The sequence below is a fragment of the Semicossyphus pulcher genome, unplaced genomic scaffold (genome assembly GCF_022749685.1).
Source record: "Semicossyphus pulcher isolate SPU_LCO1_2020_fin unplaced genomic scaffold, fSemPul1.0.p SCAF_11, whole genome shotgun sequence".
NCBI lineage: Eukaryota > Metazoa > Chordata > Actinopteri > Labriformes > Labridae > Semicossyphus > Semicossyphus pulcher.
In genome coordinates this window covers 4,375,652-4,399,009 of record NW_027211615.1, presented here as the reverse complement: position 1 = coordinate 4,399,009, position 23,358 = coordinate 4,375,652, and the positions used below count along the sequence as shown (strand labels likewise).

Sequence of the window (23,358 nt, the reverse complement as noted above, 5' to 3'; positions counted from 1 at the left end):
GGAACTATTAATCCAGAAATTTGCTATTATTTCCCTATTATTTCTCTCTCACTGTTATAACTGAGAATGCCATAATGTTTACATGCCGGTACGAAAGCCTGACAGGCATAGCAACGGTAACCAAGGGGAGCGGGGGTCAATTAGTTCTGCAAACTTTTTATAAGTTAACATTGTCTACAATTAAGTGCAGGACGTTAATGACTTATGTTTGGTGTCGGGTGTTGTTAGAGGGTTCAGTAATAATATAGCACTAGCTAACACTTCAGAGCCACCATTTAGCTTAGCATGTTCAGATTTGAGAGCACAAAGGGTCGCTTTGGCTAACGTGGCATGTGTATGCTAACTGCTAACTTTGATAGCAAAGCAATCAATTAAAATGAATAAATCAGCCAAACAGAAGTCAATCCAAACGGGATCCCCACGCCCACACAGTCTTGAATGTTTCATGTTTTTTGAAGCAGGTTTTCTGATAGTTATTAATGTTTTTACTATTTAAATCCAAATTTCCAGAGGCTTCAAGGGGCCAGAGAAAGTGAGAGGAGGTTCACAGAGTTGGGGGTGGAGGACTGGAGGGTGGAGCTACGGTTAGGTGGGGGGGAAAGGCCGCTAAAAGGAAACAGCTGCTTTCGTGAACTTACCTCAAACTTGCCCTTTTTCTCAGGCGGGTCCACTTGGGCCTCATTGCACATTGCCGCGTCGCTCTTCTGGACGCCCTCCCCCTCCATTTCCTCCACGATCATCACCGTCTCCCACTTCCCAAAGCTGCTGGCAGGGAACATGTCCGACCTCATGCTGTCTCCAAAATACACTACCTACAGGTGGAGGAAGAAAAGGTGACAGAGAGGACAACTTAGTTACTTTTAAGAGCTACACTAAGGTTTAAGTGCTGCGGTAAAGCTGCTGAATTCCTCTATAAGCTGCAGTCAAAGTCACCTGGCAGATATCTTATGGACCCCCAGGGTGAACTAGACCAGACACGACACGTCTGCAAAACTCATCACAACCTCTTTGACCATCACGTCTCTTTTGTCCTCCACGTCTGGAAAGGAAAGCAAGCTGAGGCAGGCTTTACTGAGACGCATTCCTAACCTGAAGTGCAGGCACACACACCACTGAAAGCTTTAAGTCTCATTTCAACAGAAACGTATTCCTCTTCCCTGCAAACAAAGAGGAAATGGAGTGAGGAGCGGAGAATGTTGGAGATTAAAATGACAATACACAGAGGTCTGCTGACAGTCTTGAGCACAGGGAAAGGCAAAGCAGAGGTCAATTCACAGTCACAAATAAACAGAAAACAATGGATTCACGGAATAGTGATGAAAACAGCACAAATCTAAAAACTAACAACGAGGTTTGAAATGAGAAGCTGTTACATCAGGGTATGTTTCATTAGTAATCAAAGGCCTAAATGATGGAAAGCCAGTGATCTATTTAGAAGGTTGGATTTGTTGTGCTGGTAAATGATTCAAATAATTAAAAGGGTTCAATACAAGGAATTGTTACAGCATTGTTTAAGCACAGTTGGGTGAAAAAAAATCATGCGCTAAAAGAGGCTTCAACTCCCTGTTAAGCTGAGGGATGATAGCTAGTGTTTCCTAACCATTGACTTTAGGTACATTAACGGATGTCCAAGTATATTTGCTGACCAATTTAAGCATTTTTATTGTTCTAAGAGAACTACGCCATCCGCCATCAACACTTAGCAACAGCACTTCACAAAAAGAGCAGTTCTAAACCGTACTCTTTGTTATGTTACTTAGAGAGAGACCCAACATGAATCCACCACGAGCAGCACTTGGCAACATTTGGCACAGTGGTAGAAAAACATCCTTTTAAAGTCGAGGTGAAATGAAAAATGTAATTTTAATCCTTTCAGATCACATCCCCGGTAATATTGTGCATCTATTTGACAATATAGGCCAAAAAAAATACAGAAAATCTATTTCTTCGTATTCTTATATCAAAATCTGATCATTTTTTCTTCCTGTAAAACTAAATTTCACGCATGCTTACATAAGTTAGCACCAAACAATTTCGACCAATCAATCTGCAACATTTAGCCGCAGAGCACCAAGAACGCTCGGTCAGTTAGCTAGCTACTGCGCTGTGGAGAACGTCTGTCTACGCCCACTTCTCAACAATCAAATCAAATCCCTCTAATGATATGTCCCGCCTGCACGTCCTGTTTCACTCGGAAATACGTCACGATAAGGAAGCTAGATACTCTCAAAATGCTGTTTCACCACGACTTTAACCAGCAGAAACCTCGAGCAGAACCAGACTCATGTTGAACAGAGTTCTGCCTCGACTGGATGGGAGACCAGATGCTACGACCCTCCATCAGTTGCATTGACTGAAGAGCGACCTGCTTGTGCTGTTGTTTTAAAAGCTTGTAAATAATACCAAAGTCATTGTTTTGTACCATGTTTGTTTCTATATGCTACGTTTCTCCAAAAGTTAACAAAAATAGTGCAGATTTAAGTTTATAAAAATGTTACCTGGTTGGTAAAATCCAAATATCTGAACACCCCAATTTAAAATGACCTTCATGAGTTATGTGATCAAAATTCAATGTGTCTTGCTGCTTGAAACTCACATTTAGGTTGTAGCTTCATCCAACTCCACCCATCTTATTAAAGTCTGAAGAAGTGTACCTTGCACTATGGTTTATTATTGTACAGTCACCTGAAATCTTACAATTAACTTGATTGAAAATGAAATGCACTGTGCACTCGGGGCGGGAAAAAATATCGATATGGCAATATATCCTCATCCCGACTGGTGTGATACAGTTATCGTATGGCTGCTGCCAAATAGCAATATTTATTATTTTATTAAATTCAGCGCTCTAAACAGATTTCCCCGACAATTTGAGTCACCGCCATTGTTTAATCTCAATTTGTGTCAAAACATAACAGAAAGGACGATATCCGTCTGTTTGTGTGCACATTTGAGATCTAACAAAATCAAATCTCCCTACAGGAGTCAGAAGGCCGTAAAGAGGATGTAAGGCATTCCAGTAGCTGCGTCTTGTCCCTCCCCCTCACAGAGCTGCGCTGTATCTCAGGCAGACCCTTCCATGTAAACAAACAGAGCAGCTAATCGGGGCCGCTGCGGGTCAGGCCTGTGGGGAGGGGGCTGTAGGGAATCACATTTCCACCAGACTTTCCCAGAACTGCCCACAGCTGGAACTCGTACCCCAAGAATCCCCGCTCTGCTCATTGCTCAGCAGAGCTGCGGACAGAGTCATGGGTTCACTATAATAAATATTTACAGAGGCCAAGCATTCCAGCATATTATAGAAGGGAGTCATTGTGGAGGGACACAGTTACGTTAGGCTGATCCAGGCTCAGCTCTGCATGAGGAAAAGCATCATGAGGTGACTCAGACTGCAGGCACACGCTGCTCTGTTTCCTGGAGATATAGCCACACAGGATGACACGGTTCATCGGTTGTAAGTGCAGACTTTTGTTGCTGTCTTTTGTACTTAATCCTGATCATAACATGCTACGTCACAGGACAGAGTGAATTGGCGTAGGCTAAGAAAAATGTCATGTTATCAAAACTTTTGATAACATGCCAGAACCCAATTCTCATGGGTGCTACTAGCCTCGGCATGCTAGTTACCATGCTCCGAAGCTAATTACCAACAAAGCCCGTAGCCAATCTAGTGGCTTGCTAATTGTGGTCTGGTGGTAACCATCATACCAACCAGTTGCTGATCTGGTGGGTTGCTAGCTTGAACATGCTAGTTACCAGCCTTGAAAGCTAATGACCAGCCAAGCTAGTTCCTGATCGAGATGGTTACGAGCCACGATGTGTGAGTAACCAGCACCAATACTTCACGTCCAGCCAATCCAGAAACCATTCAGTGGGTTACTGGCCTCTGCATGTTATTTACCAGTTCAGGAAGCTAATGACGGGGTCAGCCATAAGCCAGTAATGTGTGTTGCTTGCCTCAGTGTGTTAGCTACCAGCCTCAGAAGATAATCTCTAGTAAAGCCAGTTGCCAACCTAGGGGCTTGCTAGCCATTGCGTTGTAGAAACTAGCCTAGGATGCTAAAGACCAGCTGAGCCAGTTGATGATCTGGTGGGTTCCTAGCCTCAGCATGCTTGTTAAAGCAGGCAGCAGGTAATGATCAGCACAGCCCGAGTATGCAGTATACAGTGGGTTGTTAGCCTGTCCATGTCAGTTACCAGTATTAATGATCAGCCAAACTAGGCTCTGATCCAGTAGGCTGGTAGCCTCAACATGCTAGTAACTAGCACCAGGAACTTACGTCCAGCCAAGCCAGAAACCATCCACCAGTTACTTACTAGCTCGGCTTGATTGTTAGCACCTTCTGAAGCTAATGACCAGCTGAGCCATTTTTAGTTATTTGCATGAGTAAGCATCTCCGTCAAATGAACTTTGAATTTCCCTCTGCTAGCTTCTCAGTTAGCAGGATATAGCCTCAACAGACTTCTCAGTAGTGTTGATATAGAGCCTGAACCCACCTTTTCCCAAGACTTTGACTTTTTATGCACTTTAGATTTAAATCAAATGTCAGCACTTTTTGTTGATGATGTGCCACATTTGGCTCCAATGCGCCAATAAAATACCAAAGAAGAAAGTGACCAGCCAAATCAGTACCTAACCTAACCTACCCTAACATGCTAGGAACTAGCCTCAGAAGCTCATGACCTGCCAAGCCAGTCCCTCATCCAGTGGCTTTGTAGGTTAGACAAGTGACACAAAACGTTCTTATTGACTTAAGAATTTTGTCAAATGGAGATCTTGGTCAAAAATAAACGACTTAAAAAGAATCTAGATAAGCTGCATTTGTCAAAAGTTGGTCATCAGATCCAATCTGCCGATAAAATACACAATAAAGTTCATCAAGGCTTAATTGTATGATTCCGTTTCCCTCCTGCTCACTGCAGCTTTAATGTGGGCCTGTGGACCCCCCGTCTCTTATCAGCCCATCACTCAGAGGAGCAGTTAAAGCTGAAGCCAGGCTCAGGTAAACAGAGCTGCAGGCATGCAGAGACGCCTTAATGAGGCCATTGTGCTGCACACTGTGTGGGGCCTGGAGCTCAGAGAGCAGGGGGGGGCAACGAGACAGCAGGGCAAAACCCCATTAGGTCATCTGGTCTCATATTCAGTCCCATATTGTTATATTCCTCTTAAGTTGTGAAAAATTCTGCCAACAGAATGAGGTCATTACATCTGTTTCCAATGCAACAGAGGCCAGCCAGAGTGAAGCAGGTCTCCATACCAGTTTGAAATGATCAACAAGTTATTTCCGTTTAAAGCAAGTTAAAATTTAACAGGATTTTTGGATGTTTACTTCTTTAATTTGACTAAATACTGGCTCTAAAACGTTATTATCTTGGGACCGTGAGGCTCCACTCTCTCAAGTGTTTCTCATTAAAAAATGAGACATTATGGAGTATTATTTTATTATCTGTACAATTAAATCTTTAACTGTTGCAGCCCTACTCTTGACCTTTTGCACAATGATGTAATTTCTGTTGCTGGTTCTTTAAACTCTTTTATGCTGCTGTCTTTGCCAGGACTGCCTTGTAAAAGATGTTTTGTATTTTGCATGTATTATTTTATTATGTATGTATTTTCCCGATAAAGTAAAATCCAATCCACCCTCTGTCACTTATAAAAACACCTGAGAATGATCACTGCTGCCCGTATTCAGTCCTGAATCTGCATGTCCTCTCAGCTCCTCTATGACCCCGTCAGTTCAGCACTGTGCTCAGAGGGCATTGTAATCCCCCCTGAATGCCTCCATTCAGCCCACCTGCATTAAGTCCTGTCAGGTGAAAGTGGAGAGAAGTGAAAACACAGAGTGCCTCAGGTCACCTCGGAGGAGTGTTTAAAGCAGCTATAAGTGCAGGTTGACACTAAATTCCACAAGAGCTTTCTCCACGTGGCGGGGGGAACAGAGGGGGCATTGAGCAGAGGAGGAGGAGGAGGAGGAGGAGGAGGAGGGATGTGGACGATGACGAGTGCTGCTGGGTGGAGTTGGGTTGCAATGATTGAGCTCTGACCTGTAACGGTTTTTTTAACTCTTGCATGTCCTGTAGGAGACTATAATACCTGCAAGCATTGCACATATGTGTAACACACTGTTATCAGATACTGTATATAACCTGCCTTAACCTTCACATGGTTGGAAGATAGACCAAGTTTAGTAAGGTTGAATTTTTGTTGTATTTATTTGCTATGTAAACAGTCACACCTGAAAGTAATAGGTGGGACTGGAAGCTTGGTAGTGATATCTTGGTGGGATAATTAACAAGAAACGTTTGGTTATTTTGTCAGTTGTCTTTTGTGATTTTGTTGGATCTAAGTTCATCCTGAACTGAAAAGTCTGCAAGTAGCATTTAATCAAAGAGAGGCTAAAAGTTCATAACATGACCGAGCAGACATTTTTTAAAACTTTTTTCCATCCTGTTTTAACAGATGGAAAAAAGAAAAGAAACGTAGAAAGTTGAAAGAAGAAAGAAAAACTTCTCCCCCCAGGTGAAAAAAGTGAATTAATATGATGATGGCAAAAACCTTTCCATCCAGCTTTTCTTAAGTCAAAAAACATGAGAGGAAACAACTTAGATCAGAAAAATGGAGTCATCAGACTTTCTTCTCACTCGCCTTTCAAGGCTTCTATAAAATAGTCCAAGATAGCCCTATTTTTAAGGCTTAATATTGTCATATATATCTACTATAATATATACAGAATTATAAAAATGAAAAAAAATGAATGCATACTGTCAAAATAATGTTGTTGCATATGTTTTTTTGGAGAGAACACGTGTGGAGAATTGAGATATATTATGAATGAAAAACTCATTTGGAAAAACTACTTCCAGTCCTCCTGTCCTACCGAGAGTAAACGTCCTGTTGGAAAGATTGCTTCCTGCCTGGTTGCTTATCAGGAAAAAAGGCAACAAGAGTCATAATTGTTCTACCGACAGAGTCCTCTCCTGACTGCAAACGATGCTGTACCTTTTCTGTGGGGGGCTGCTTTTTATATATATATATATGTATATATATGTATGGACGACACTTCTCCATCTACACTCATTGTACAATAGTGAAGCCAAAATACCCAGAGGAAAGCGCTGCCATCTTACAAATTTGGAGCCAGAGTCTGCGCAGTAGAGATCGGAGGGTGGAGCCACTGTAGCCACCAAAACACACACGTAACTTACAATGTTCAATTTAATTAAGCAGACGCTTTTGTCCAAAGCGACGTACATCTGAGAGTTAATACAACACAAGCAGCTTCTTCCATTTGGACTCTCTTACACTTATCTTCATGATAGTAAGAAATATAGGGACTGGTAAACAAGTGAATTCTCCTATCAAGACACTCCCAATAAAATAAACAGATTTTGGTGTATTTTTAAACCTGGGTCATCTTTATACTTAATTTGGAGTCTAAATGATGAACATAGACAAAAGCAGATTTCTTCAACCGCTGTAAAAGCTGCAACAGCTGCAACATACTCTCTCTGGGAAAATGCCCCCAATCAAAGTACATCCATTAAAGTGCTTGTTCTTGCAACTGACGGGCTCAGATTGTTATTTAATTGTCTGACAACATTATGGAAAGGATCCCTACAGTGAAGAGAGCAACGCAACAGCTGTTTTTGGTTGGAAAAGAAGCTTGTTATTCTTTAACAAATCGGTCTATTTCTGTCGTGTTCCTTTCAGTAATGTTGTCAGACCCTTGGAATAACATTACAAATCAGTGAGCACTTTTATATTTAGGCCTGTCAGATGGAAGTATAGTGTTTGTTTCTCTGGACCGTTGCACTGTTTGATAGATGTTCACTAAATATGAGGCCTTCCAGTGCTGGACAGAGAGCTTCCCCTCTATAAGCCAAGTAGCTTTCACTGAACTGTCTGATGTGACTTTTTGTTGCTGGCTCAAATTCAGACCGCTGATGGCTCAGATCATTCAGCAATGTTTGCAGTCCATACATTATGACCTTCTTTGTTCTTCTCTCTGCACACTGTTGATCTGTGTCTTTGGCTGAATGGTTTCTACATAATCTTTATAAGCACACTACAGCACATTACAGCACAAGGTATTCAGTCTTAAAATGCTCTCTTGAACTGCAACGCACACGGACACATGCATGCCTGAAAACATGCTGTATTAGTAACAACCAGCTGTGGCACATTGTACAAGGGTTTTTAATGTGAATGTTTTGTGTTATTAGAACTGACAGAAGTGATTTTCCAAATGCTGGAAGAATCTACAGACCATGTGCACATTAATTAGTTACTGTTTACTCACCTTGTCTTTGATCTCACTGTCTTATGTGTGACATCGTTATCTTGCTGGATTGAGCCATGCTATCACAAAAAGTCACTGCAGCTGAATGTTGAAGGTTTATCTACCCAATAACTGTGGTGTTTTTTACCCCTTTCCCACCTAAATTAGCGCGTTGACGCAGGTTTTTCAGACCCAGGAAGGCCTGTAGATGCCGATTGTCTCTTTTCCCATTGCCAGTGAAGTATCCTCCTGTCGTCCTCTTTTCTGCTGCGTTACCGTCTGACGTCACAAACACGCCGGAGACAGGGTTAGTAACCAGGGAAGATGTTACAATGGTTAGGTCTTTATTGTATCTATTACTCATTCAGTCTGTGTATCAGACTCGGCGCTGACAAATTTGGAACGATGTCTGAGCGCCGCTTGGACGGAGACGGGTTGAATTTTGTAGCTGAGATGACAAGGAGTCACAGAAGTTACCGACGGAGCATAGCATCGCACCGGAAAGGGGGCGGAGATTAGCGTGTCGACACAGGTGTTGTGTTCCTATCAATGCCGATCGGAGCCGAGGCGATAATTACCTGAGTCATTTGACCCGAGCTGAATGCCGTTTGTAACCTTTCCCACTAAGCAAAAAAGACGGGCGTTAGCGGGCTTTTTGACCAGTGGGAAAGCAGCTGTTGATAAACAGGGGATAAAAAAGGGGGAGGCAGAAAAAGAAGTACAAAAGAGTAGAACTGACGACTTTAGTCAGCCAGACGCAGGTAATGACTTGGACTAACCAAGTAGCAGTAAACAGGTCAACAGTTTTTTAGAAGGGCTTCATGTGGCAGTAGAGGTAAGACGGCAAAATGTTCAGTGATATCTGTAGAAAAGCGTGTTTTTCCGAGGATGCTCTACGATGCATCAATCCACCCTGAATTATCACAAAGAAAACGTGCAAATACAAATCATTCAATTCCTTCATGTTTTGTCGACCTGAAAATTGTGAATTTATCTCTAAATCAAGTTGTGATTGTTTTTGTTAAAGCTGCTGTGAGGAACATTTGTTTTGTGTTAATGTTGGCGCCCCCTGTGGACAAAGTGGTTACTCTTATCTCTTTGCTGATCTTGTCCTGTATATGTGTAGGAAGTGTTTTTTAACAAAACATCTCCTGCTTTCTTTTAACATTCAGACGTATCACATGCTTGCCATCACTTGCCCTGTAAAATCTATAAAGAAGGCTGATTTGGCAGCGCGGAGTTAACCGCCTCGTCTGACACTCCCCCCGGTTACAGGCATTAAAAATAACTATAAAGATATAATCAATCTTGTCCCTGATGGTCTTGTTTGATATTGTAGCTCACATGGAGGGATCAGTATTATTTTAAGTCTGTTTCATAACCAGCTAAAAACTCCTCACAGGAGCTTTAAAGACGAGATAATGTAGAGTGAGTAGAGTCTGACAGCTGAGATACACCCTGACAGAATGATGCAGGACTTGTCTCTCCCTAAATGGGTTCATTTCTGCTATAACGACCTGCTTGCTGTACATTATCCAATGTTTTCTTGTTAACCTACCAAGAGATCGATAGGTCCACACAAAATACTGATTTTACGTCAGATTCTACAGTTGAATCACCATCCATAGACAAAGGTCATTCTGTAGCCTTCTTAGCGGTTAAAACTCATTCAGCTGAACATTTTGGTGGTGAAGTCAGACAAGGCAAAAAGCATCACTTGAATGATCGCAGCACCTGACTGATGTTTTTTTGTAACTGTCAAAACCTATTCACGTTTTCTTTGGTATTATCTAATCTGTAAAAAGTGCCAAAGTCCAAACCATGACACTCTTCAATGTTTACTTAATGTGTCTTCTTCAGTGTTGTCTTTCTTCTCATTATCTTCCTTTTGAACAAAAAGTCTGTTATTCATAGCAACAGACTGTAAACAGGCTGTCTCATTATTATTACAGTAATAATTGAAAGGACAGGTAAAACTAGGTTTCACAACCCTGTCGGACACATAAGGGACAAAGAGAAGCTGAAAGCAGCCAACATCCTTTGAATAATGTTGTTATTGAACATAAGAACTGCTGCACAGGACCAAAGAAAGCATGAATCTTGCTTTTAACAAGCTGAGCTCTCCAACATACCAGAGAGGTAAAAAGAGGTATTTGGTGTGTGCAGACATAAGAATGGGCTGCATTGTATGCACAGACAGAAGTATGAGGGGAGCTGGCAGCACTTCATGCTGGCACACAGCAGGCCTGTCCACATTCATGCCAAGGGCCACGTTCCTCCTCTCCATCACACCAGTGTGAATCTCCCTGAGCTGATTTATCGTGAAGCCTTCATCTCTTTCAGCCTCTGCCAAGAACCAGAGTTGGAGTAAACCTCAAAGCGAGCCTGAGAGCTTGTTCAGCCAGAGGTCTGCCTGCTCGCTGAAACATAAAGAAACAAGGCGGCCGGCTTACCTTTGGCTCCGGTTTCCCCGTCATGGTCTTCAGCAGCTCGTGGAGGTGCGGCCAGTTTCCCTGCGAGTACCAGCCGGGTTTGTCCAGCGACGGCAGCCCCTCGCTCTCCTCCACGTCGTTCACTGGAGGGAAGAGAATCAGACACCACAGTTTGACCAAACAGCCAGCTGCTACATGACCGCAGAGCCTCGAGTCCTCCAGCACTAAAACCTCGTCAGCTCAACCTCACCACAGCGCTCACCAGCCGGCCCACAGGGAAACAGAAGAGCAGACGCACACCGTGAATTATACAGACTGTGAGACCGTTTCCAATACTCCCATGAAAGCCCCAACGTGGTCAGGGGGACAAAAATATATATTTTGCAGTACAAAATAATGTCTATTTTTCATGACTTTGTTCTAATCTCTGCTTCTTCTTCTGAATTACTGAATAATTAAACCCCTACAGGCCTCTGAAAGGTTTTCAAAGACTGAAATTCAAAAGCACATTCAACGTGTGACTTGTGGCCACAAACTGGCATTCTTGTGTTTCACACAATCCCGGGATGTCCCAAAAATGTCATGTAAGACTGGGAACCACTGAGGTAGAGTTACTTTAGATTGTTACTTCAAATTGCCAAAGCTAAACATTTAAAATGATACAAACAAAAATACAGAAGAGTGTTATTGTTCTAAATATATATATATATTCTATATATTCTAATATATATATATACCTTGTCTTTTCTCTTTATAAAGAAAAAAAGAAACTTGACTTGACTTGCCCAAGAAAAAGTGACTTGAGACTTGCTTGGGACTTGGTCACAACACTGCTGCTGAGTAAATTACTGCTAAAGTAATAATCCCGAAGATAAATGTCTGTTAAGTCACTATCTATCACTGAATGAGGTATCACAATGGTGACTGAGCCTATGGCCCACTGATGAAAGCCTTTGCATTGTCAGCTTCACAGACTGGGTCTCTGTGGCGACGTTCACAGAAAAAATCACAAGCGGCGCCCAGTTAGTGACGCGTTTTCCATCAGCCAGCAGTGGTTGGTCTGCCAGAGAGGGTAGGCGGAGCTAAGCGGCTGCTTTTCCGCTCTCTGCAAGTGTCGCGAGTAAACAGTAATCTACTATGGCTGAACAAACAAAGCAGCACTGTCTGGATATCTGGGAAGTGTGCTCCTGCAATTACTCTTTATCACCAAAGGTGTCGCCAAAGAGAACGAAACTGAGATCTTCGATTACTACTTTAAAGGGAAATTCTGTTATTTGTCCTACTTGGCCCTATTTTTTTTATATTTTACATTTAACGGTCTAATTTATAATCCTTACATAACGTTTTGGAATTGCTCCAGTAGATTGCTTCAGCTGGCAGCCACAAAGCAGTCAACATTGGCTGCAAGAAACTGTCAGGGCAAATGTTCTAGATTAGAGCACGCCCACTAAAAGTTCTTGTTTTTCCACTGACAGGCTCATATTGTTATTCTAAATGTTTGCCAACAATACATAAAGGATCCCTGCAGTAAATGGTTAAGCTGCTGTTTTTGATACATGAAACAGCCAATGCATTGCTTGCTCCTAAGCCACCAGACTTCATTGACAAAAACATTTATTTGAGGCAGCGGTAGACGAGCAACTCCCGCGTTCTGTGGGTTAGAATTATTGTCAATGGAGTCACAGTTAATCTGTCAGACACCCAAGTATAGTTTTATAATAATATTAAATTACTGAATGGTTTTGCGTGAACGTGAACGTATTGATTGAGGCAGCAGAGGACCAGCAGAGCCAGTGTTCTGCAGTCTTGTGGCTCTGGTAGCAAAATATGTATAAATAGGGCCCAGGTTTAAAATCCTGCAACTGATGTGAAGATCGTCAAGTCCCAGGTACCTGGGTGGACAACTGGATGACAGACTGGAGTGGCCCACCAACATGGGCGCCGTCTGCAGGAAGGGCCTGAGCTGGCTTTACTTCCTGAGGAGGCTCGGGTCCTTTAACGTCTGCAGCAAAATGCTCAACATGTTTTATCAGTCCGGTGTTACGAGCACGGCCTTCTTTGCTGTTGTGTGCTGGGGTGCAGGCATCACAGCAAAGGACCCCAACAAACTGATTAAGAAGGCTGAGTGTTGTGGGTCTGCAGCCCATCACTCTGGAAGAGGTGGTTGAGGTCAGAATACTGGAGAAACTGTTCACTATCATGGACAATGACTCCCACCCTCTCTATAACATGCTGGACAATCTGAAGAGCAATTTTAGCAACAGACTCCTCCATCCCCGCTGTTCCAGAGAAAGAAACAGGGGGTCTCTCCTACCTAACTCAGTCAGGCTGTACAACACGTCTGCAAATGCCAAACCTACAGACACTGATCTGGACTAAATATCTTTGCACTTTTGCTCTGCCTTTTAGGCTGACCGCCAGGGTCACATGGGTCTGTATGTGACGGTGGGTGACGGTACTTTCAGAACCAAAAAAATAAAAATAAAAAACAACACCAACGACCCGGGAAACACTTCACAATAGGACTGGAAAAGATGTTCATATTGCTGTCAGATATCAATAGGACTCATCACAATTCATTTACACTGTGAATTTTGGCCGAGAACCGTGCGCAGCTTGCGGTCTGTCACACGCGTCAGACACGTGTGTGTCACGCCACCATTAAGAAGACTCTCATCTGTTTTCATGCATTTCAAATGAAAATGAACACGTATATTTATACCTATTAGTTTTTTAGTATATTTATTGTGATGTTGAATGTGAAGCTGCTATTACAATCTAATTTCCCCTCGAGGATAAATAAAGCACTTCATCTATCCATCATCTGTCTTATTTAGTGCAGTTAAGAACCTTACTTTCTCTGCAGACTCACATAATTGCCAAAAAATTAAATTTATATTTTAATTGCATGACTTTGGGTTGGAACACCCCAAAGAAGAAGATCACCAGTGCTGCGCTGCTTTTCAAAGATGGTGTCAGTAAATAGTAGGCGACAGATTTACTGAGACATCTGGGGTTAACTGTTGAAATACACGTGTCAGGAGAGTGATGATACCATCACTCATCAGGAGAAAGAGCTGTTCCCTGCAGGCTGACTCGCCCCAACATTAAAAAATACAAATGTCGTAGATAATCAGCTGGATGCAAACACTTCTCCACTGACCAGACAGAGCATTCAATATGAAATATAACAGCGTGAAACCAGAGTTATACAGTCAGGAGGGTATTCACTTCTGCCTGTACACAGCCATGACTGTATAAGGCCTTCTGAAACTCTCAAACATCAACAGAGAGTGTTCAGCTGTGGACTCTCAACTTCTCTATGGAAAAAATGGGGATTTTATTACTACAGTAAACCTCCAGCTTTTATAAGGCTGCTCTAACAGAGACTGTGTTTATGTTAATGTGAAGAGATTATATGGGGGATACTCCAGTATTGCGCACATGAGATGATGACTGTACAAGTCTGTAAAAGCATGCACGTCACCAACTTCACGTGTTTTCTGTTTAAACTGTTTAAACATTCTGTCCTGAGATTTTGAGCTTCTTTATTGGATGGTTTCTTAAAGTAAGAAGTCAGTGAAATGACAGGGACGTGAAAAAGATCATTTAAGGCTGAAAAGTCTGCAGGCGTTCTTTAGAGTTTGGATTGGGGTCCTTCTTTCAGCACCCGCTAACTACAGCTTACTTAGGGACAAATCCAAAAACACTAAGACAACACACAGACAGAGAAATCTGTAATTCTATGACACATAATTACTGTAATTACAAAGGAAACTGAAGGCAGATTTGTGGTTCAGCTTTGTTCAAGCATTACTTGCAAAAACACAACACTCCTCTATCTGTCTTCTTATTGAGTTACTTACAATTTGAATTCAATAAATGCTTTTGTTGTTGTTATTCACCAAGGGCGCAGTTTTTAACTAGTTAAATTTTCCTTTTTTAGCAAGATTTAAAACATGATTATTCATGTCATTATATCTCCTCGTAGTCTCGGAGTGGTTTAGTGACAGAGAGTGAGGACAGAGTGATTTCTCTTCTGCCTTATGAAGGAATTATGAATTCACAAACAAATGAATACTGTTCATCATTGCTTGAACTGAAAAGAAGAAATTACTTGAGTAAATTAACTCTACACCTTTCTACACCTCAGTTCTTGTTTTTTGTAACAGTAAATAGGTTTAATCCTTTATTTTATCCATTATTATAATGGATAAACACAACTTTTGATACCGCACACTTTGAAGACATTTAAACGAACTGCATATAGACAGTGCCAGTGTTGCTTATGTACTATCACTTTCGTATTTGTATGATATTTTTGCCCTCTGTACGATGTACGATCAATAATGTCAAAAAAGGCTGAATGTACGATAATTGTGCCCTTTCAAAATAACTGAGTGTGGTATTTTGACCCTTGATTTTTTATTTCATATATACGATAATAATTTTAAAGCCGCAGAAAGATGTTGCTGTATCTTCAGTCTGGCAACACTGTCACAGCGCAGAAAGTGGTCATTTGAGCATGAGACATGTTATTCTGCTGGTTAAATGAAGTGTAGACGGGAGTCCTTGTTTACAGTGACACAGAGTGATTGCTGTCTCATGCACAACTCCTCCGCAGGTTGAAAGTGCAACAGTCACGTGTAGCATATGTTGATTTTTGGACAAAATTATTGTAAAGGAAAATGCATTCATTTCTGTAGATTGGTAGGATCCCTATTCTACGCCCTTATTATTCACAGAAGTGCTGTATATTAAAGGGACAACTGTGCACATGAAGCTCAGTCATGTTCAGCCTGAGTCATATCTTATGTGGCTCTGAGGGAGTTCCCCGGTAATGTCAAAGTTTTATCAGGGTGTGCAAGTGTTTCGAGACGACTCAATTCATTAAAGACAGCTTATTGGTGAGTTTGGTTTTGAGTTTTAGTTTCCAGCATTTTGGGGTTAAAATTAAGTCTTAAATAAATAAAAAAAGATAATTGGTTTGCTTTTGTCATCAAATTTAGAAAATGCAGCAATAGCAATAGAGAGTTACGAGGCCTGCATTGGTATTTTTACTTATTGTGATGTTTTTTGGAATATCTTCAAATGTTTTGTATCCTTAAAATATATACTGTACAACCAAATGATTATTTACCTTCTGTAAATGTTGCTCTACGTATTATAGTTTTTATTCTTGATCAATTTAAACAGGATCGTGCAAACAACAATCTACAGCAGCAAGATCGCTTCACCCTGCCACCAGCGTTTACACCGCAGGTAGCATAACTTAATAACATCGATGAATGTACAACATGGCGACACAAAAATATCTACGTGCTCAAGCTTATCTGTGTTTTTACATACATTTTTCAGGAATATGCAAATGGATATATATCTCCTGCAGTGAGTTCTCAGCTGTCCTAGTTGTCATCCCATGCAGGTGATGATCTCCCTCAGCTGTCTCTTGTCGTTCCTCTGAGTGCATTACTGAATTGCTAAAGTGGCTCCTTAAGTTCCTTGTCTTCCTCTTTACGGGCACTGTGCTGTAATTTAAGCCAGGGCTGTCTGCAACAAGAGATTTGTATTTCAAAACACTATCATGGTGGGACTGAAATTTTAATAGTCTCAGATTCATAATTAAACAGAAAAACACACAAATACAATTATCTATGAGGAAGTTATATTGGAAGCAAGTGCTGTGTAGCATCCCTAATTAAACTAATGAATAGTCTTTAAGTGTGGTATGCCTCCCTTGGCTGTTCTCTAGGAATCAATAGAGCATCTCTGAAGTGCTTAACGGTTCTTCTGGACAGGCAGCGGTCTTTAAGGTGACTGACTGCTTTTTAAGAGCAGCAGACAGTTAAAAGAAGATCCTCACTCTCACTGACAAAGCCTACAGAGTGCCTACAACCACTGGTTCAAACTGAGGTTAAATATGCTATAAATATTGTGACAGGAGAGAGTGAAAGAACAGGGATGGGAACACACACACACACTCGTGGTAACAGCTGTGAGGACACTGGACTTTAGGAGGAAGAGGAATGAGTGGTATGTGGTCGAGAGTTTTGAGTCTTAAATGTGTAGCTCAGACGAGCAGCAGGTTAGAAGAAGTGGTTTCATGCAACACCTTTCTCTGACATAATATTCTGTGATTAGAGCCCATTTCAAATGACTGTGCTCAAGTTACATTTATCTGCCACATGTAAACTTCCACCTCACTCAAAGTTTGTATTTATTAAGCCTTAAGAACGCACATTAAACCTAAGGTAAAATTTCAAAGCACAGCATTTGTTAGGGTTTAACTGACACAGAAAACCTCTGGACTGGTTACAGGGCTAACATATACATACATGTGGGCAATATAGAGTCACCAGTGGACCTAATAGTAGAGGAAACCCACACAAGCAATCACTGTGTTTCTCTGATGGCTCAGTAGAGTTGTGGTGTACCTCAAGGCTCTATTCTTGGCCCACTTTTGTTTTTTGTATACATGCTGCCTCCGGGACAGGTAAATCAAAATCACTTGAAACCTGCAGATCCTAGCAGCATCGCAAATCATACAACTTGTTTCTCTGTGAGTAATTCTCCCTAAATTTCTTTGAATTCAGATTGTGATCCATTTGTAAAAGCTGTGGGAAACATTTGATTTAAGTATTTTAATTATCTTGATCTTATCAATTTCATGCTCTTTACTGTTGAAGCGCTATTGTCTTTTATTTCTCTTTTTAACATCTTTGTTTGGTTTTATTTCTGGGTTTTTTTATGTAAATAACTTTGTAAACATAGTGAAGAAAACTTCTATATACATTTAAAGGACACTCCTTTGAAGACAGCAAGGTTCACATCCTGGCCAGAGAAGACCGCTGGTTTGAAAGAGGTGTCAAGGAAGCCATCTATTGTTAAGCTGGAAAAACCATCCCTGAACAGAGGCCTAAGACACCACCTATCACCCACTTACAAAGCAGTGGTGAATTATCTGCCCAAACAGCTGAGATCACACTCAGGAGCATGTGAGCCTAACGACCCATCAACACCAGAGGGTACTAACGACTCTCAGTGATACTAGGTCAGCAGCTCAGGCTAACGACTCACCCTTGATTACACATCTATTAGCACACTAATGACCTACAGAGGCTTATATTTCTAGCTCCGTCCACCAGTCAGTTTAGAACTGAAGAGGCCTTTCGGATGAGAGGTGAAACATCTTCAAGAACTTCAACCAAGTCCAGTTGCCTTTTGGATTAAGCTCAGAATGATCATGACCTGGATGACTGAGAACCTTCACAGACCTATGTACCTTAAGTTCTCATTACTACTGTTATAATGGGACTCCAGATAAAGATTAAATGCATATAAGCAGTGGAAGTTCTCCTTGATCATTTATGAGCTATTTATTAGCTGTATACTGCATGGCATCTGTTCAAATTCTTAAAGTGTTTAATCATCAGTCCTAAGTTAGAATCTTCCAGTGTCAAATTCTTCTAAATAAACTTTATTGTCCATTAAATAAAAAAGAAAAAAACAGAGTTCAGAATATCAGGGGGATGTTTCCAACTAAAGAAGGAGTGGCCAGTTTGTGTCGAGGCCAGGGGAAGAGCAGATGCTGCTCTTTTTGTCTGCCAACGTGGCAAAACTCAGGAAGAGCGGTGCAGAGAGAGAAGAGAATATTTCAGTGAGTGGATCATCCTGTCTTCACACATAATGCATCCCCAGTGTTATTGCTGGCAGGAAGACAATCCAGATGAAGGGAGCATTCCAGCAGGCTGCCCCTGCCAGTGCACACCTTCAACAAGAGCATCCAGGATCGGATGCCTGAGAGCGGGAAGGCGGCCCGGGAAGGTAACCTGAGTTATGTGGAGCCCTGATGGTGAGGGTCTGAGCCAAGAAATGTTGGCAGCTGATGTTTATCTCGCTAACACAACTAACAGCTGTTTGAGCTGGACTGACCTCCCTACAACATACTACCAAAATAATACACGGGATGTGATACTGCAGAAGTCTAAAAAGGGCTGCTTTGTTTAGGGTTTGCCCAGATGACAAAAAACATGGCATTACCAACCTTAAAATTGGGCCCCTATTTTTCATATTTTGGGGTTAAAATGACTGATAGGAATACATTTTTGTAGAATTAAATTGTTTCACTTGGCAGCAGCGAAACTGGCTCCAATGGCAGCAATCTTATACCTGCAGGCAAATGCACCTAACCACAGTACGTCCACTAAAAGTGTGTACTCTGACGTCATTACAGACATTAAATATACTAGAAACAGACCTTAAGGCAAGACGCTTTTTATAACCAGAAACAGCACTTACTCACTCTTTTCAAAGCCACCAGACTTAATTGAAAAAATAAATGTAACCTTACTTTGCAGGAGGTGGGTGTTGTTTTCTAAACTCACCTTTTTAGGACAAAGAGTTTGCTCATTGATTTTAGAGGTTCTCCAACAATGTGTTCTTGAAAGACCAAACTAAAGACCTTCCTGTTCAGCATGTTGACGCAACTGTGTGACTGGAAAAGTAATTCCCACTTTTCTTTACGTGCACTGGTATTGTAAGATCTTTGATTTGCCATTGACAGAAAATAAATAATATTTTATAATGGGTCAATCTGGGATCCCATCAGCTACAGTCTGAGACGATACAGCCTCTGGGATCACCTGCGAACATGCCTGGCGGTAAGCGATAAACTACTTCCTGTCAAGACTTCCTTTTCCGCGTGCTGCATTGTTACAGAAAGAGAAACCGTTCTCTTGTGATTGACTTGTTATTAACGGGTCTTACTCTTTGCCCAAATTTCACCATCATGATGCAGATTTGTAAGAAGTCAAAATTCAAGCTTTGTCAGGTCTGTCCTCAAGAGGAGAAGAAAACTTTTAAAATGCTCGGGGCGCTGGTTTGGCTGGTTGGTAGAGCAGGCACCCCATGTATAGAGGCTACAGTCCTCGTCACACTGATCGAAGGCTCGACTCCCTGTCTGCCGATTCATTTGGTGCATGTCATCCCCCACTCTCTGCTCCCCACATTTCCTGTCTCTCTTCAGCTGTCCTATGAATAAAGGCAAAAAGCCGAAAAAATAATCTTTAAAATGCTCGTTTGTTGAACGGAGGTCGGATCGATCTGATGCATTCGAGGAAGTCAACAAAATCTGAACTCTGAACGGCTTTCGTGACACAGCGTCAAGGGAATTCATCTCAAGTTAAATGTTAGATCTAGAACAGATTGTTAGCTGTTAGCATGCAGATGTCTGTTTATAGAGATTAATAAGAAGCTAAATCGTCGTCAGATCACGCTGATGGGAGCCTGCTTTTGCTCTCCTCACAGACTGTTTTTCTTGCATACGTCGCAACCTGCTGATACGTGATTGGTCAATATTACTCGGACTACAAGCTTAGTTCAAACAACCACTTTGGCGATGCGCGAGCCAGCTGTAACCCTCATCGTCATTTTAGCAAACGCACTACTGACTATTAACGTCAACGTTACTGCTGCTAATTACAACATTTCAAGCTCGCTAAGTTTCAACAAGTTGCCACTAAACAGCGGCAGGGACATGTTTTGCTTTTTGTGATGGAGAGGGCGGGTGGGAATGTTCATAGTGGGCGAGGAGAAGGAGGAGATGCCTTGGGAGGATTTCTAGAAGGTAATTAAACATATTTAGCAGAAAACACATATCAGACACAATTTATTATTTCAAGCAGAGCATTGTTTATGTCTTAAAACATGACTGTAGCTGCTCTTTAACTGAATATCTTTGACTTCTGCGTTGGCTGGAATAAAAAAGTGAACTGAAGATTACTGCTTGGGATCTGGGAATTTGCAATGGGTGTTTTTGACCATATGTTGACATAAAGACTAAATGGAGAGTGCAATGACTGATAAAGTGCAGTGGGCCGTGGGAGAAGCAGGCCCGTACTCACCAAGGGTCCTGAAGGGCCTCTGCTGGGGCACCAAGGAGAAGAAACCAGGCTTCAGGGCGTTCGTGATGATGACATCAAACAGCTCCTCAAAATCCTTCCTGCAATGGCCGGAGAAACAACATTAACCTCTGATCGGCGCCTGGCCGCTGTGAGAGGGACAATGCCTGGACTGCATCCAAGTACACTGAGTTACACAAGCACAAATGTCTCTGTGAAGCTAAACAGTGTACAGATGATGGAAAACATGGAGCAATAAACACTGAATACACATGAAGCTGTACAGGGAATACTTCGACCAATAAAGTAAACACTTTAAGAGGGCAGTCAACACTGACACAGTGGATAGTGAGCATGTTAAGGGCTGGATGGTATCACCAGGGAGACCTACACTTCTGTGTTCCATATAAGGAGAGAAACAAACAGCGCTATGAAACAGGAAGGACGTCTTACTGGGAACGTATGAACACGTTAATCAATCAATTTGATATGTTAAAGTGTTTATGTGCGCACTCTGTGGGAAGCTGTTTTATTATAGCACAAAAAGCTTTCTTACTTACATAGTTTACCTTATAGAGACCGATTTTGAAGACATCTGCAAACTATATTTTCATATATTCATATATATGTAATTCCAGTACTATGAAAAGTTGGCCCTATTCTTTTTAATGAAACGCTTTTAAAGCAGTTTTACAGCTTTTAGCAGCAAAAGCTGAGCTGGAGGAATAAATATCAGATATCTTAAAACCTGGTCACATAATTCGGCATAATAAGATACCCATTTTTACATATTTTAGGGTCTAAGCCCCGGGCCTCGGACTGCAGCAACACTTCAAAAGTCGCCCAATTCAGCTGGAAAACCACCGACCTGGCAACCCTGTCTTTGCATCCCATGAAACTTTGATCATGAAGCCTGATGCTCCTCTACAGCTCTGTGTTATCAGTGAAATATATAAACTACACAGCATATGGCCATATGACAGCCTGTGGAGACAAAGTTTATACTTTAACTTTAACTTTAAATACGGACGGATCACGACGTTATTGATTCAGGTATGAGCATCAAAACACACACAGGTCTGCGTCATGTCTGCTCCTCTCTTTAACTTCTGTCTCCTCCCCGCGCTCATGATAACTCTGATAACTACGCGTGGATCACCTCCAGCTCATCTCACTCACAGCATATGGAGACGTATTTTATTCTTTATAAAGGTTGTTCACATTAATACGGGAGAGATCGCGACCATATTGAGTCAGGGGCAGAGCCTGAGAGACACACAGATCTGTGTCCTCACTGCGCTGCATGATTATAAACTGCTCACTGCTGGATCACATTATAAATTTCACATTATTATAAAGTCAACCAATCCATCAATTATTTTTTATTCATCCATCCATCTTGTTCCGCTTATCTGGGGCCGGGTCGCGGTGGCAGCAGGCTCAGCAAGTTGATCCAGACGTCCCTCTCCCCACCCAGGTTTTCCAGCTCCTGGGGGATCCCGAGGCGTTCCCAGGCCAGGTGGGATATATAATCCCTCCATTGAGCTCAGGGTCTGCCCCAGGGTCTCCTCCCAGTTGTACATACCCCGAAAAACCTCCAAAGGGAGGCGCCCAGGAGGCATCCTCATCAGATGCCCGGACCACCTCAACTGGCTCCTTTCGATGCAACGGAGTAGCTGCTCAACTCCGAGCTCCCTCCAGATGTCTGAGCTCCTTACCCTCTCTCTAAGGCTGAGCCCAGACACCCTGCAGAGGAAACTCATTTCATCACATTCTTTCTATCACTACCCAGAGCTCATGACCACAGGGGAGGGATCAACTGGTAAACAGAAAGCTTTGCCTTCAGGCTCAGCTCTCTTTTCACCATGACGGTCCGGTACAACGCCCACATTACTGCTGACGCTGCAACAACCCGTCTGTCAAGCTTGATGTTGCAGATGAGGATCATTATAAATAAAATAAAAAAGCGCCCTATACCCTGCCTGTTGGCACCAGTGTCCGATCGCACTTGAAGCTGTTTGTTGGCTCTTACTGACTTCGTTCCCTCCTGTCTCGATCGTTGCTTTTGTTGTATTGACTCTCAGATGTACGTCGCTTTGGACAAAAGTGTCTGCTAAATAAATTGCAACATTGTGATTGGACTGGGGTACTTGGACATTAAATGCTGTATGGTGAAACCCTTTGGAACAATAACTTTGTGCCCGAATCATAAGCATTCTGACTAGTCATGTTACACAGTAATCGGTCTATAGTTATTTTTCTGTTTTTCTGTACTTTGTTAAGGCGGTAATAAACTTAGTATGAGCCATGGTGACAAGGTTACACATCCATCTCTTCTAAATAAGGATATAATCTTAACAGAAGCTGAATTTGAGTTTTTTTATCCATGTATATAAAACATAATATTTGTGACATTGTTATTGTTATTAAAAAACATTTCATCCAGACAAACATTAGCAGCAGCTTCGTCTGACAGCCTGTTGGGTTTGGGCCAGTAGCCTCCTGTCAGACAGCTCTGGCCCTGTTGTGCTACTTCTAACAGCTGAATGTCACTGGCCTCCAGCCGCTTCAGCGAGGTGAGCCGGCTGCAAGAACCTTCTCTCTGAGAGAGGAAGTACTGTGAAGTGAAGCAGGAGAGGCCGTCTTTACAACAAAGAGCTTTCTCTGACAGGCTGAGACAGAGAAGTGTTTGGCTGTGTGATTCCCTGTAGGAAAGGTAGGCACAAACTAAAGGTGCAGGAAAAACAG

The 23,358-nt window shown here is 42.0% G+C and overlaps 1 protein-coding gene across 1 annotated transcript in view; it reads right to left on the bottom strand.

Moving 5' to 3' along the window:
* The window catches only part of nt5dc1 (5'-nucleotidase domain containing 1), a 69,958-nt gene that overhangs the window by 8,600 nt on the left and 38,000 nt on the right, over positions 1-23,358 (bottom strand). The window contains exons 8-10 of the mRNA XM_069657804.1: positions 20,614-20,711; positions 10,733-10,854; positions 639-812 (exon numbers count right to left, since the gene is read on the bottom strand). Of these exons, the coding sequence (XP_069513905.1) occupies positions 639-812; positions 10,733-10,854; positions 20,614-20,711 (394 nt within the window). The remainder of the gene's footprint in view (positions 1-638; positions 813-10,732; positions 10,855-20,613; positions 20,712-23,358) is intronic.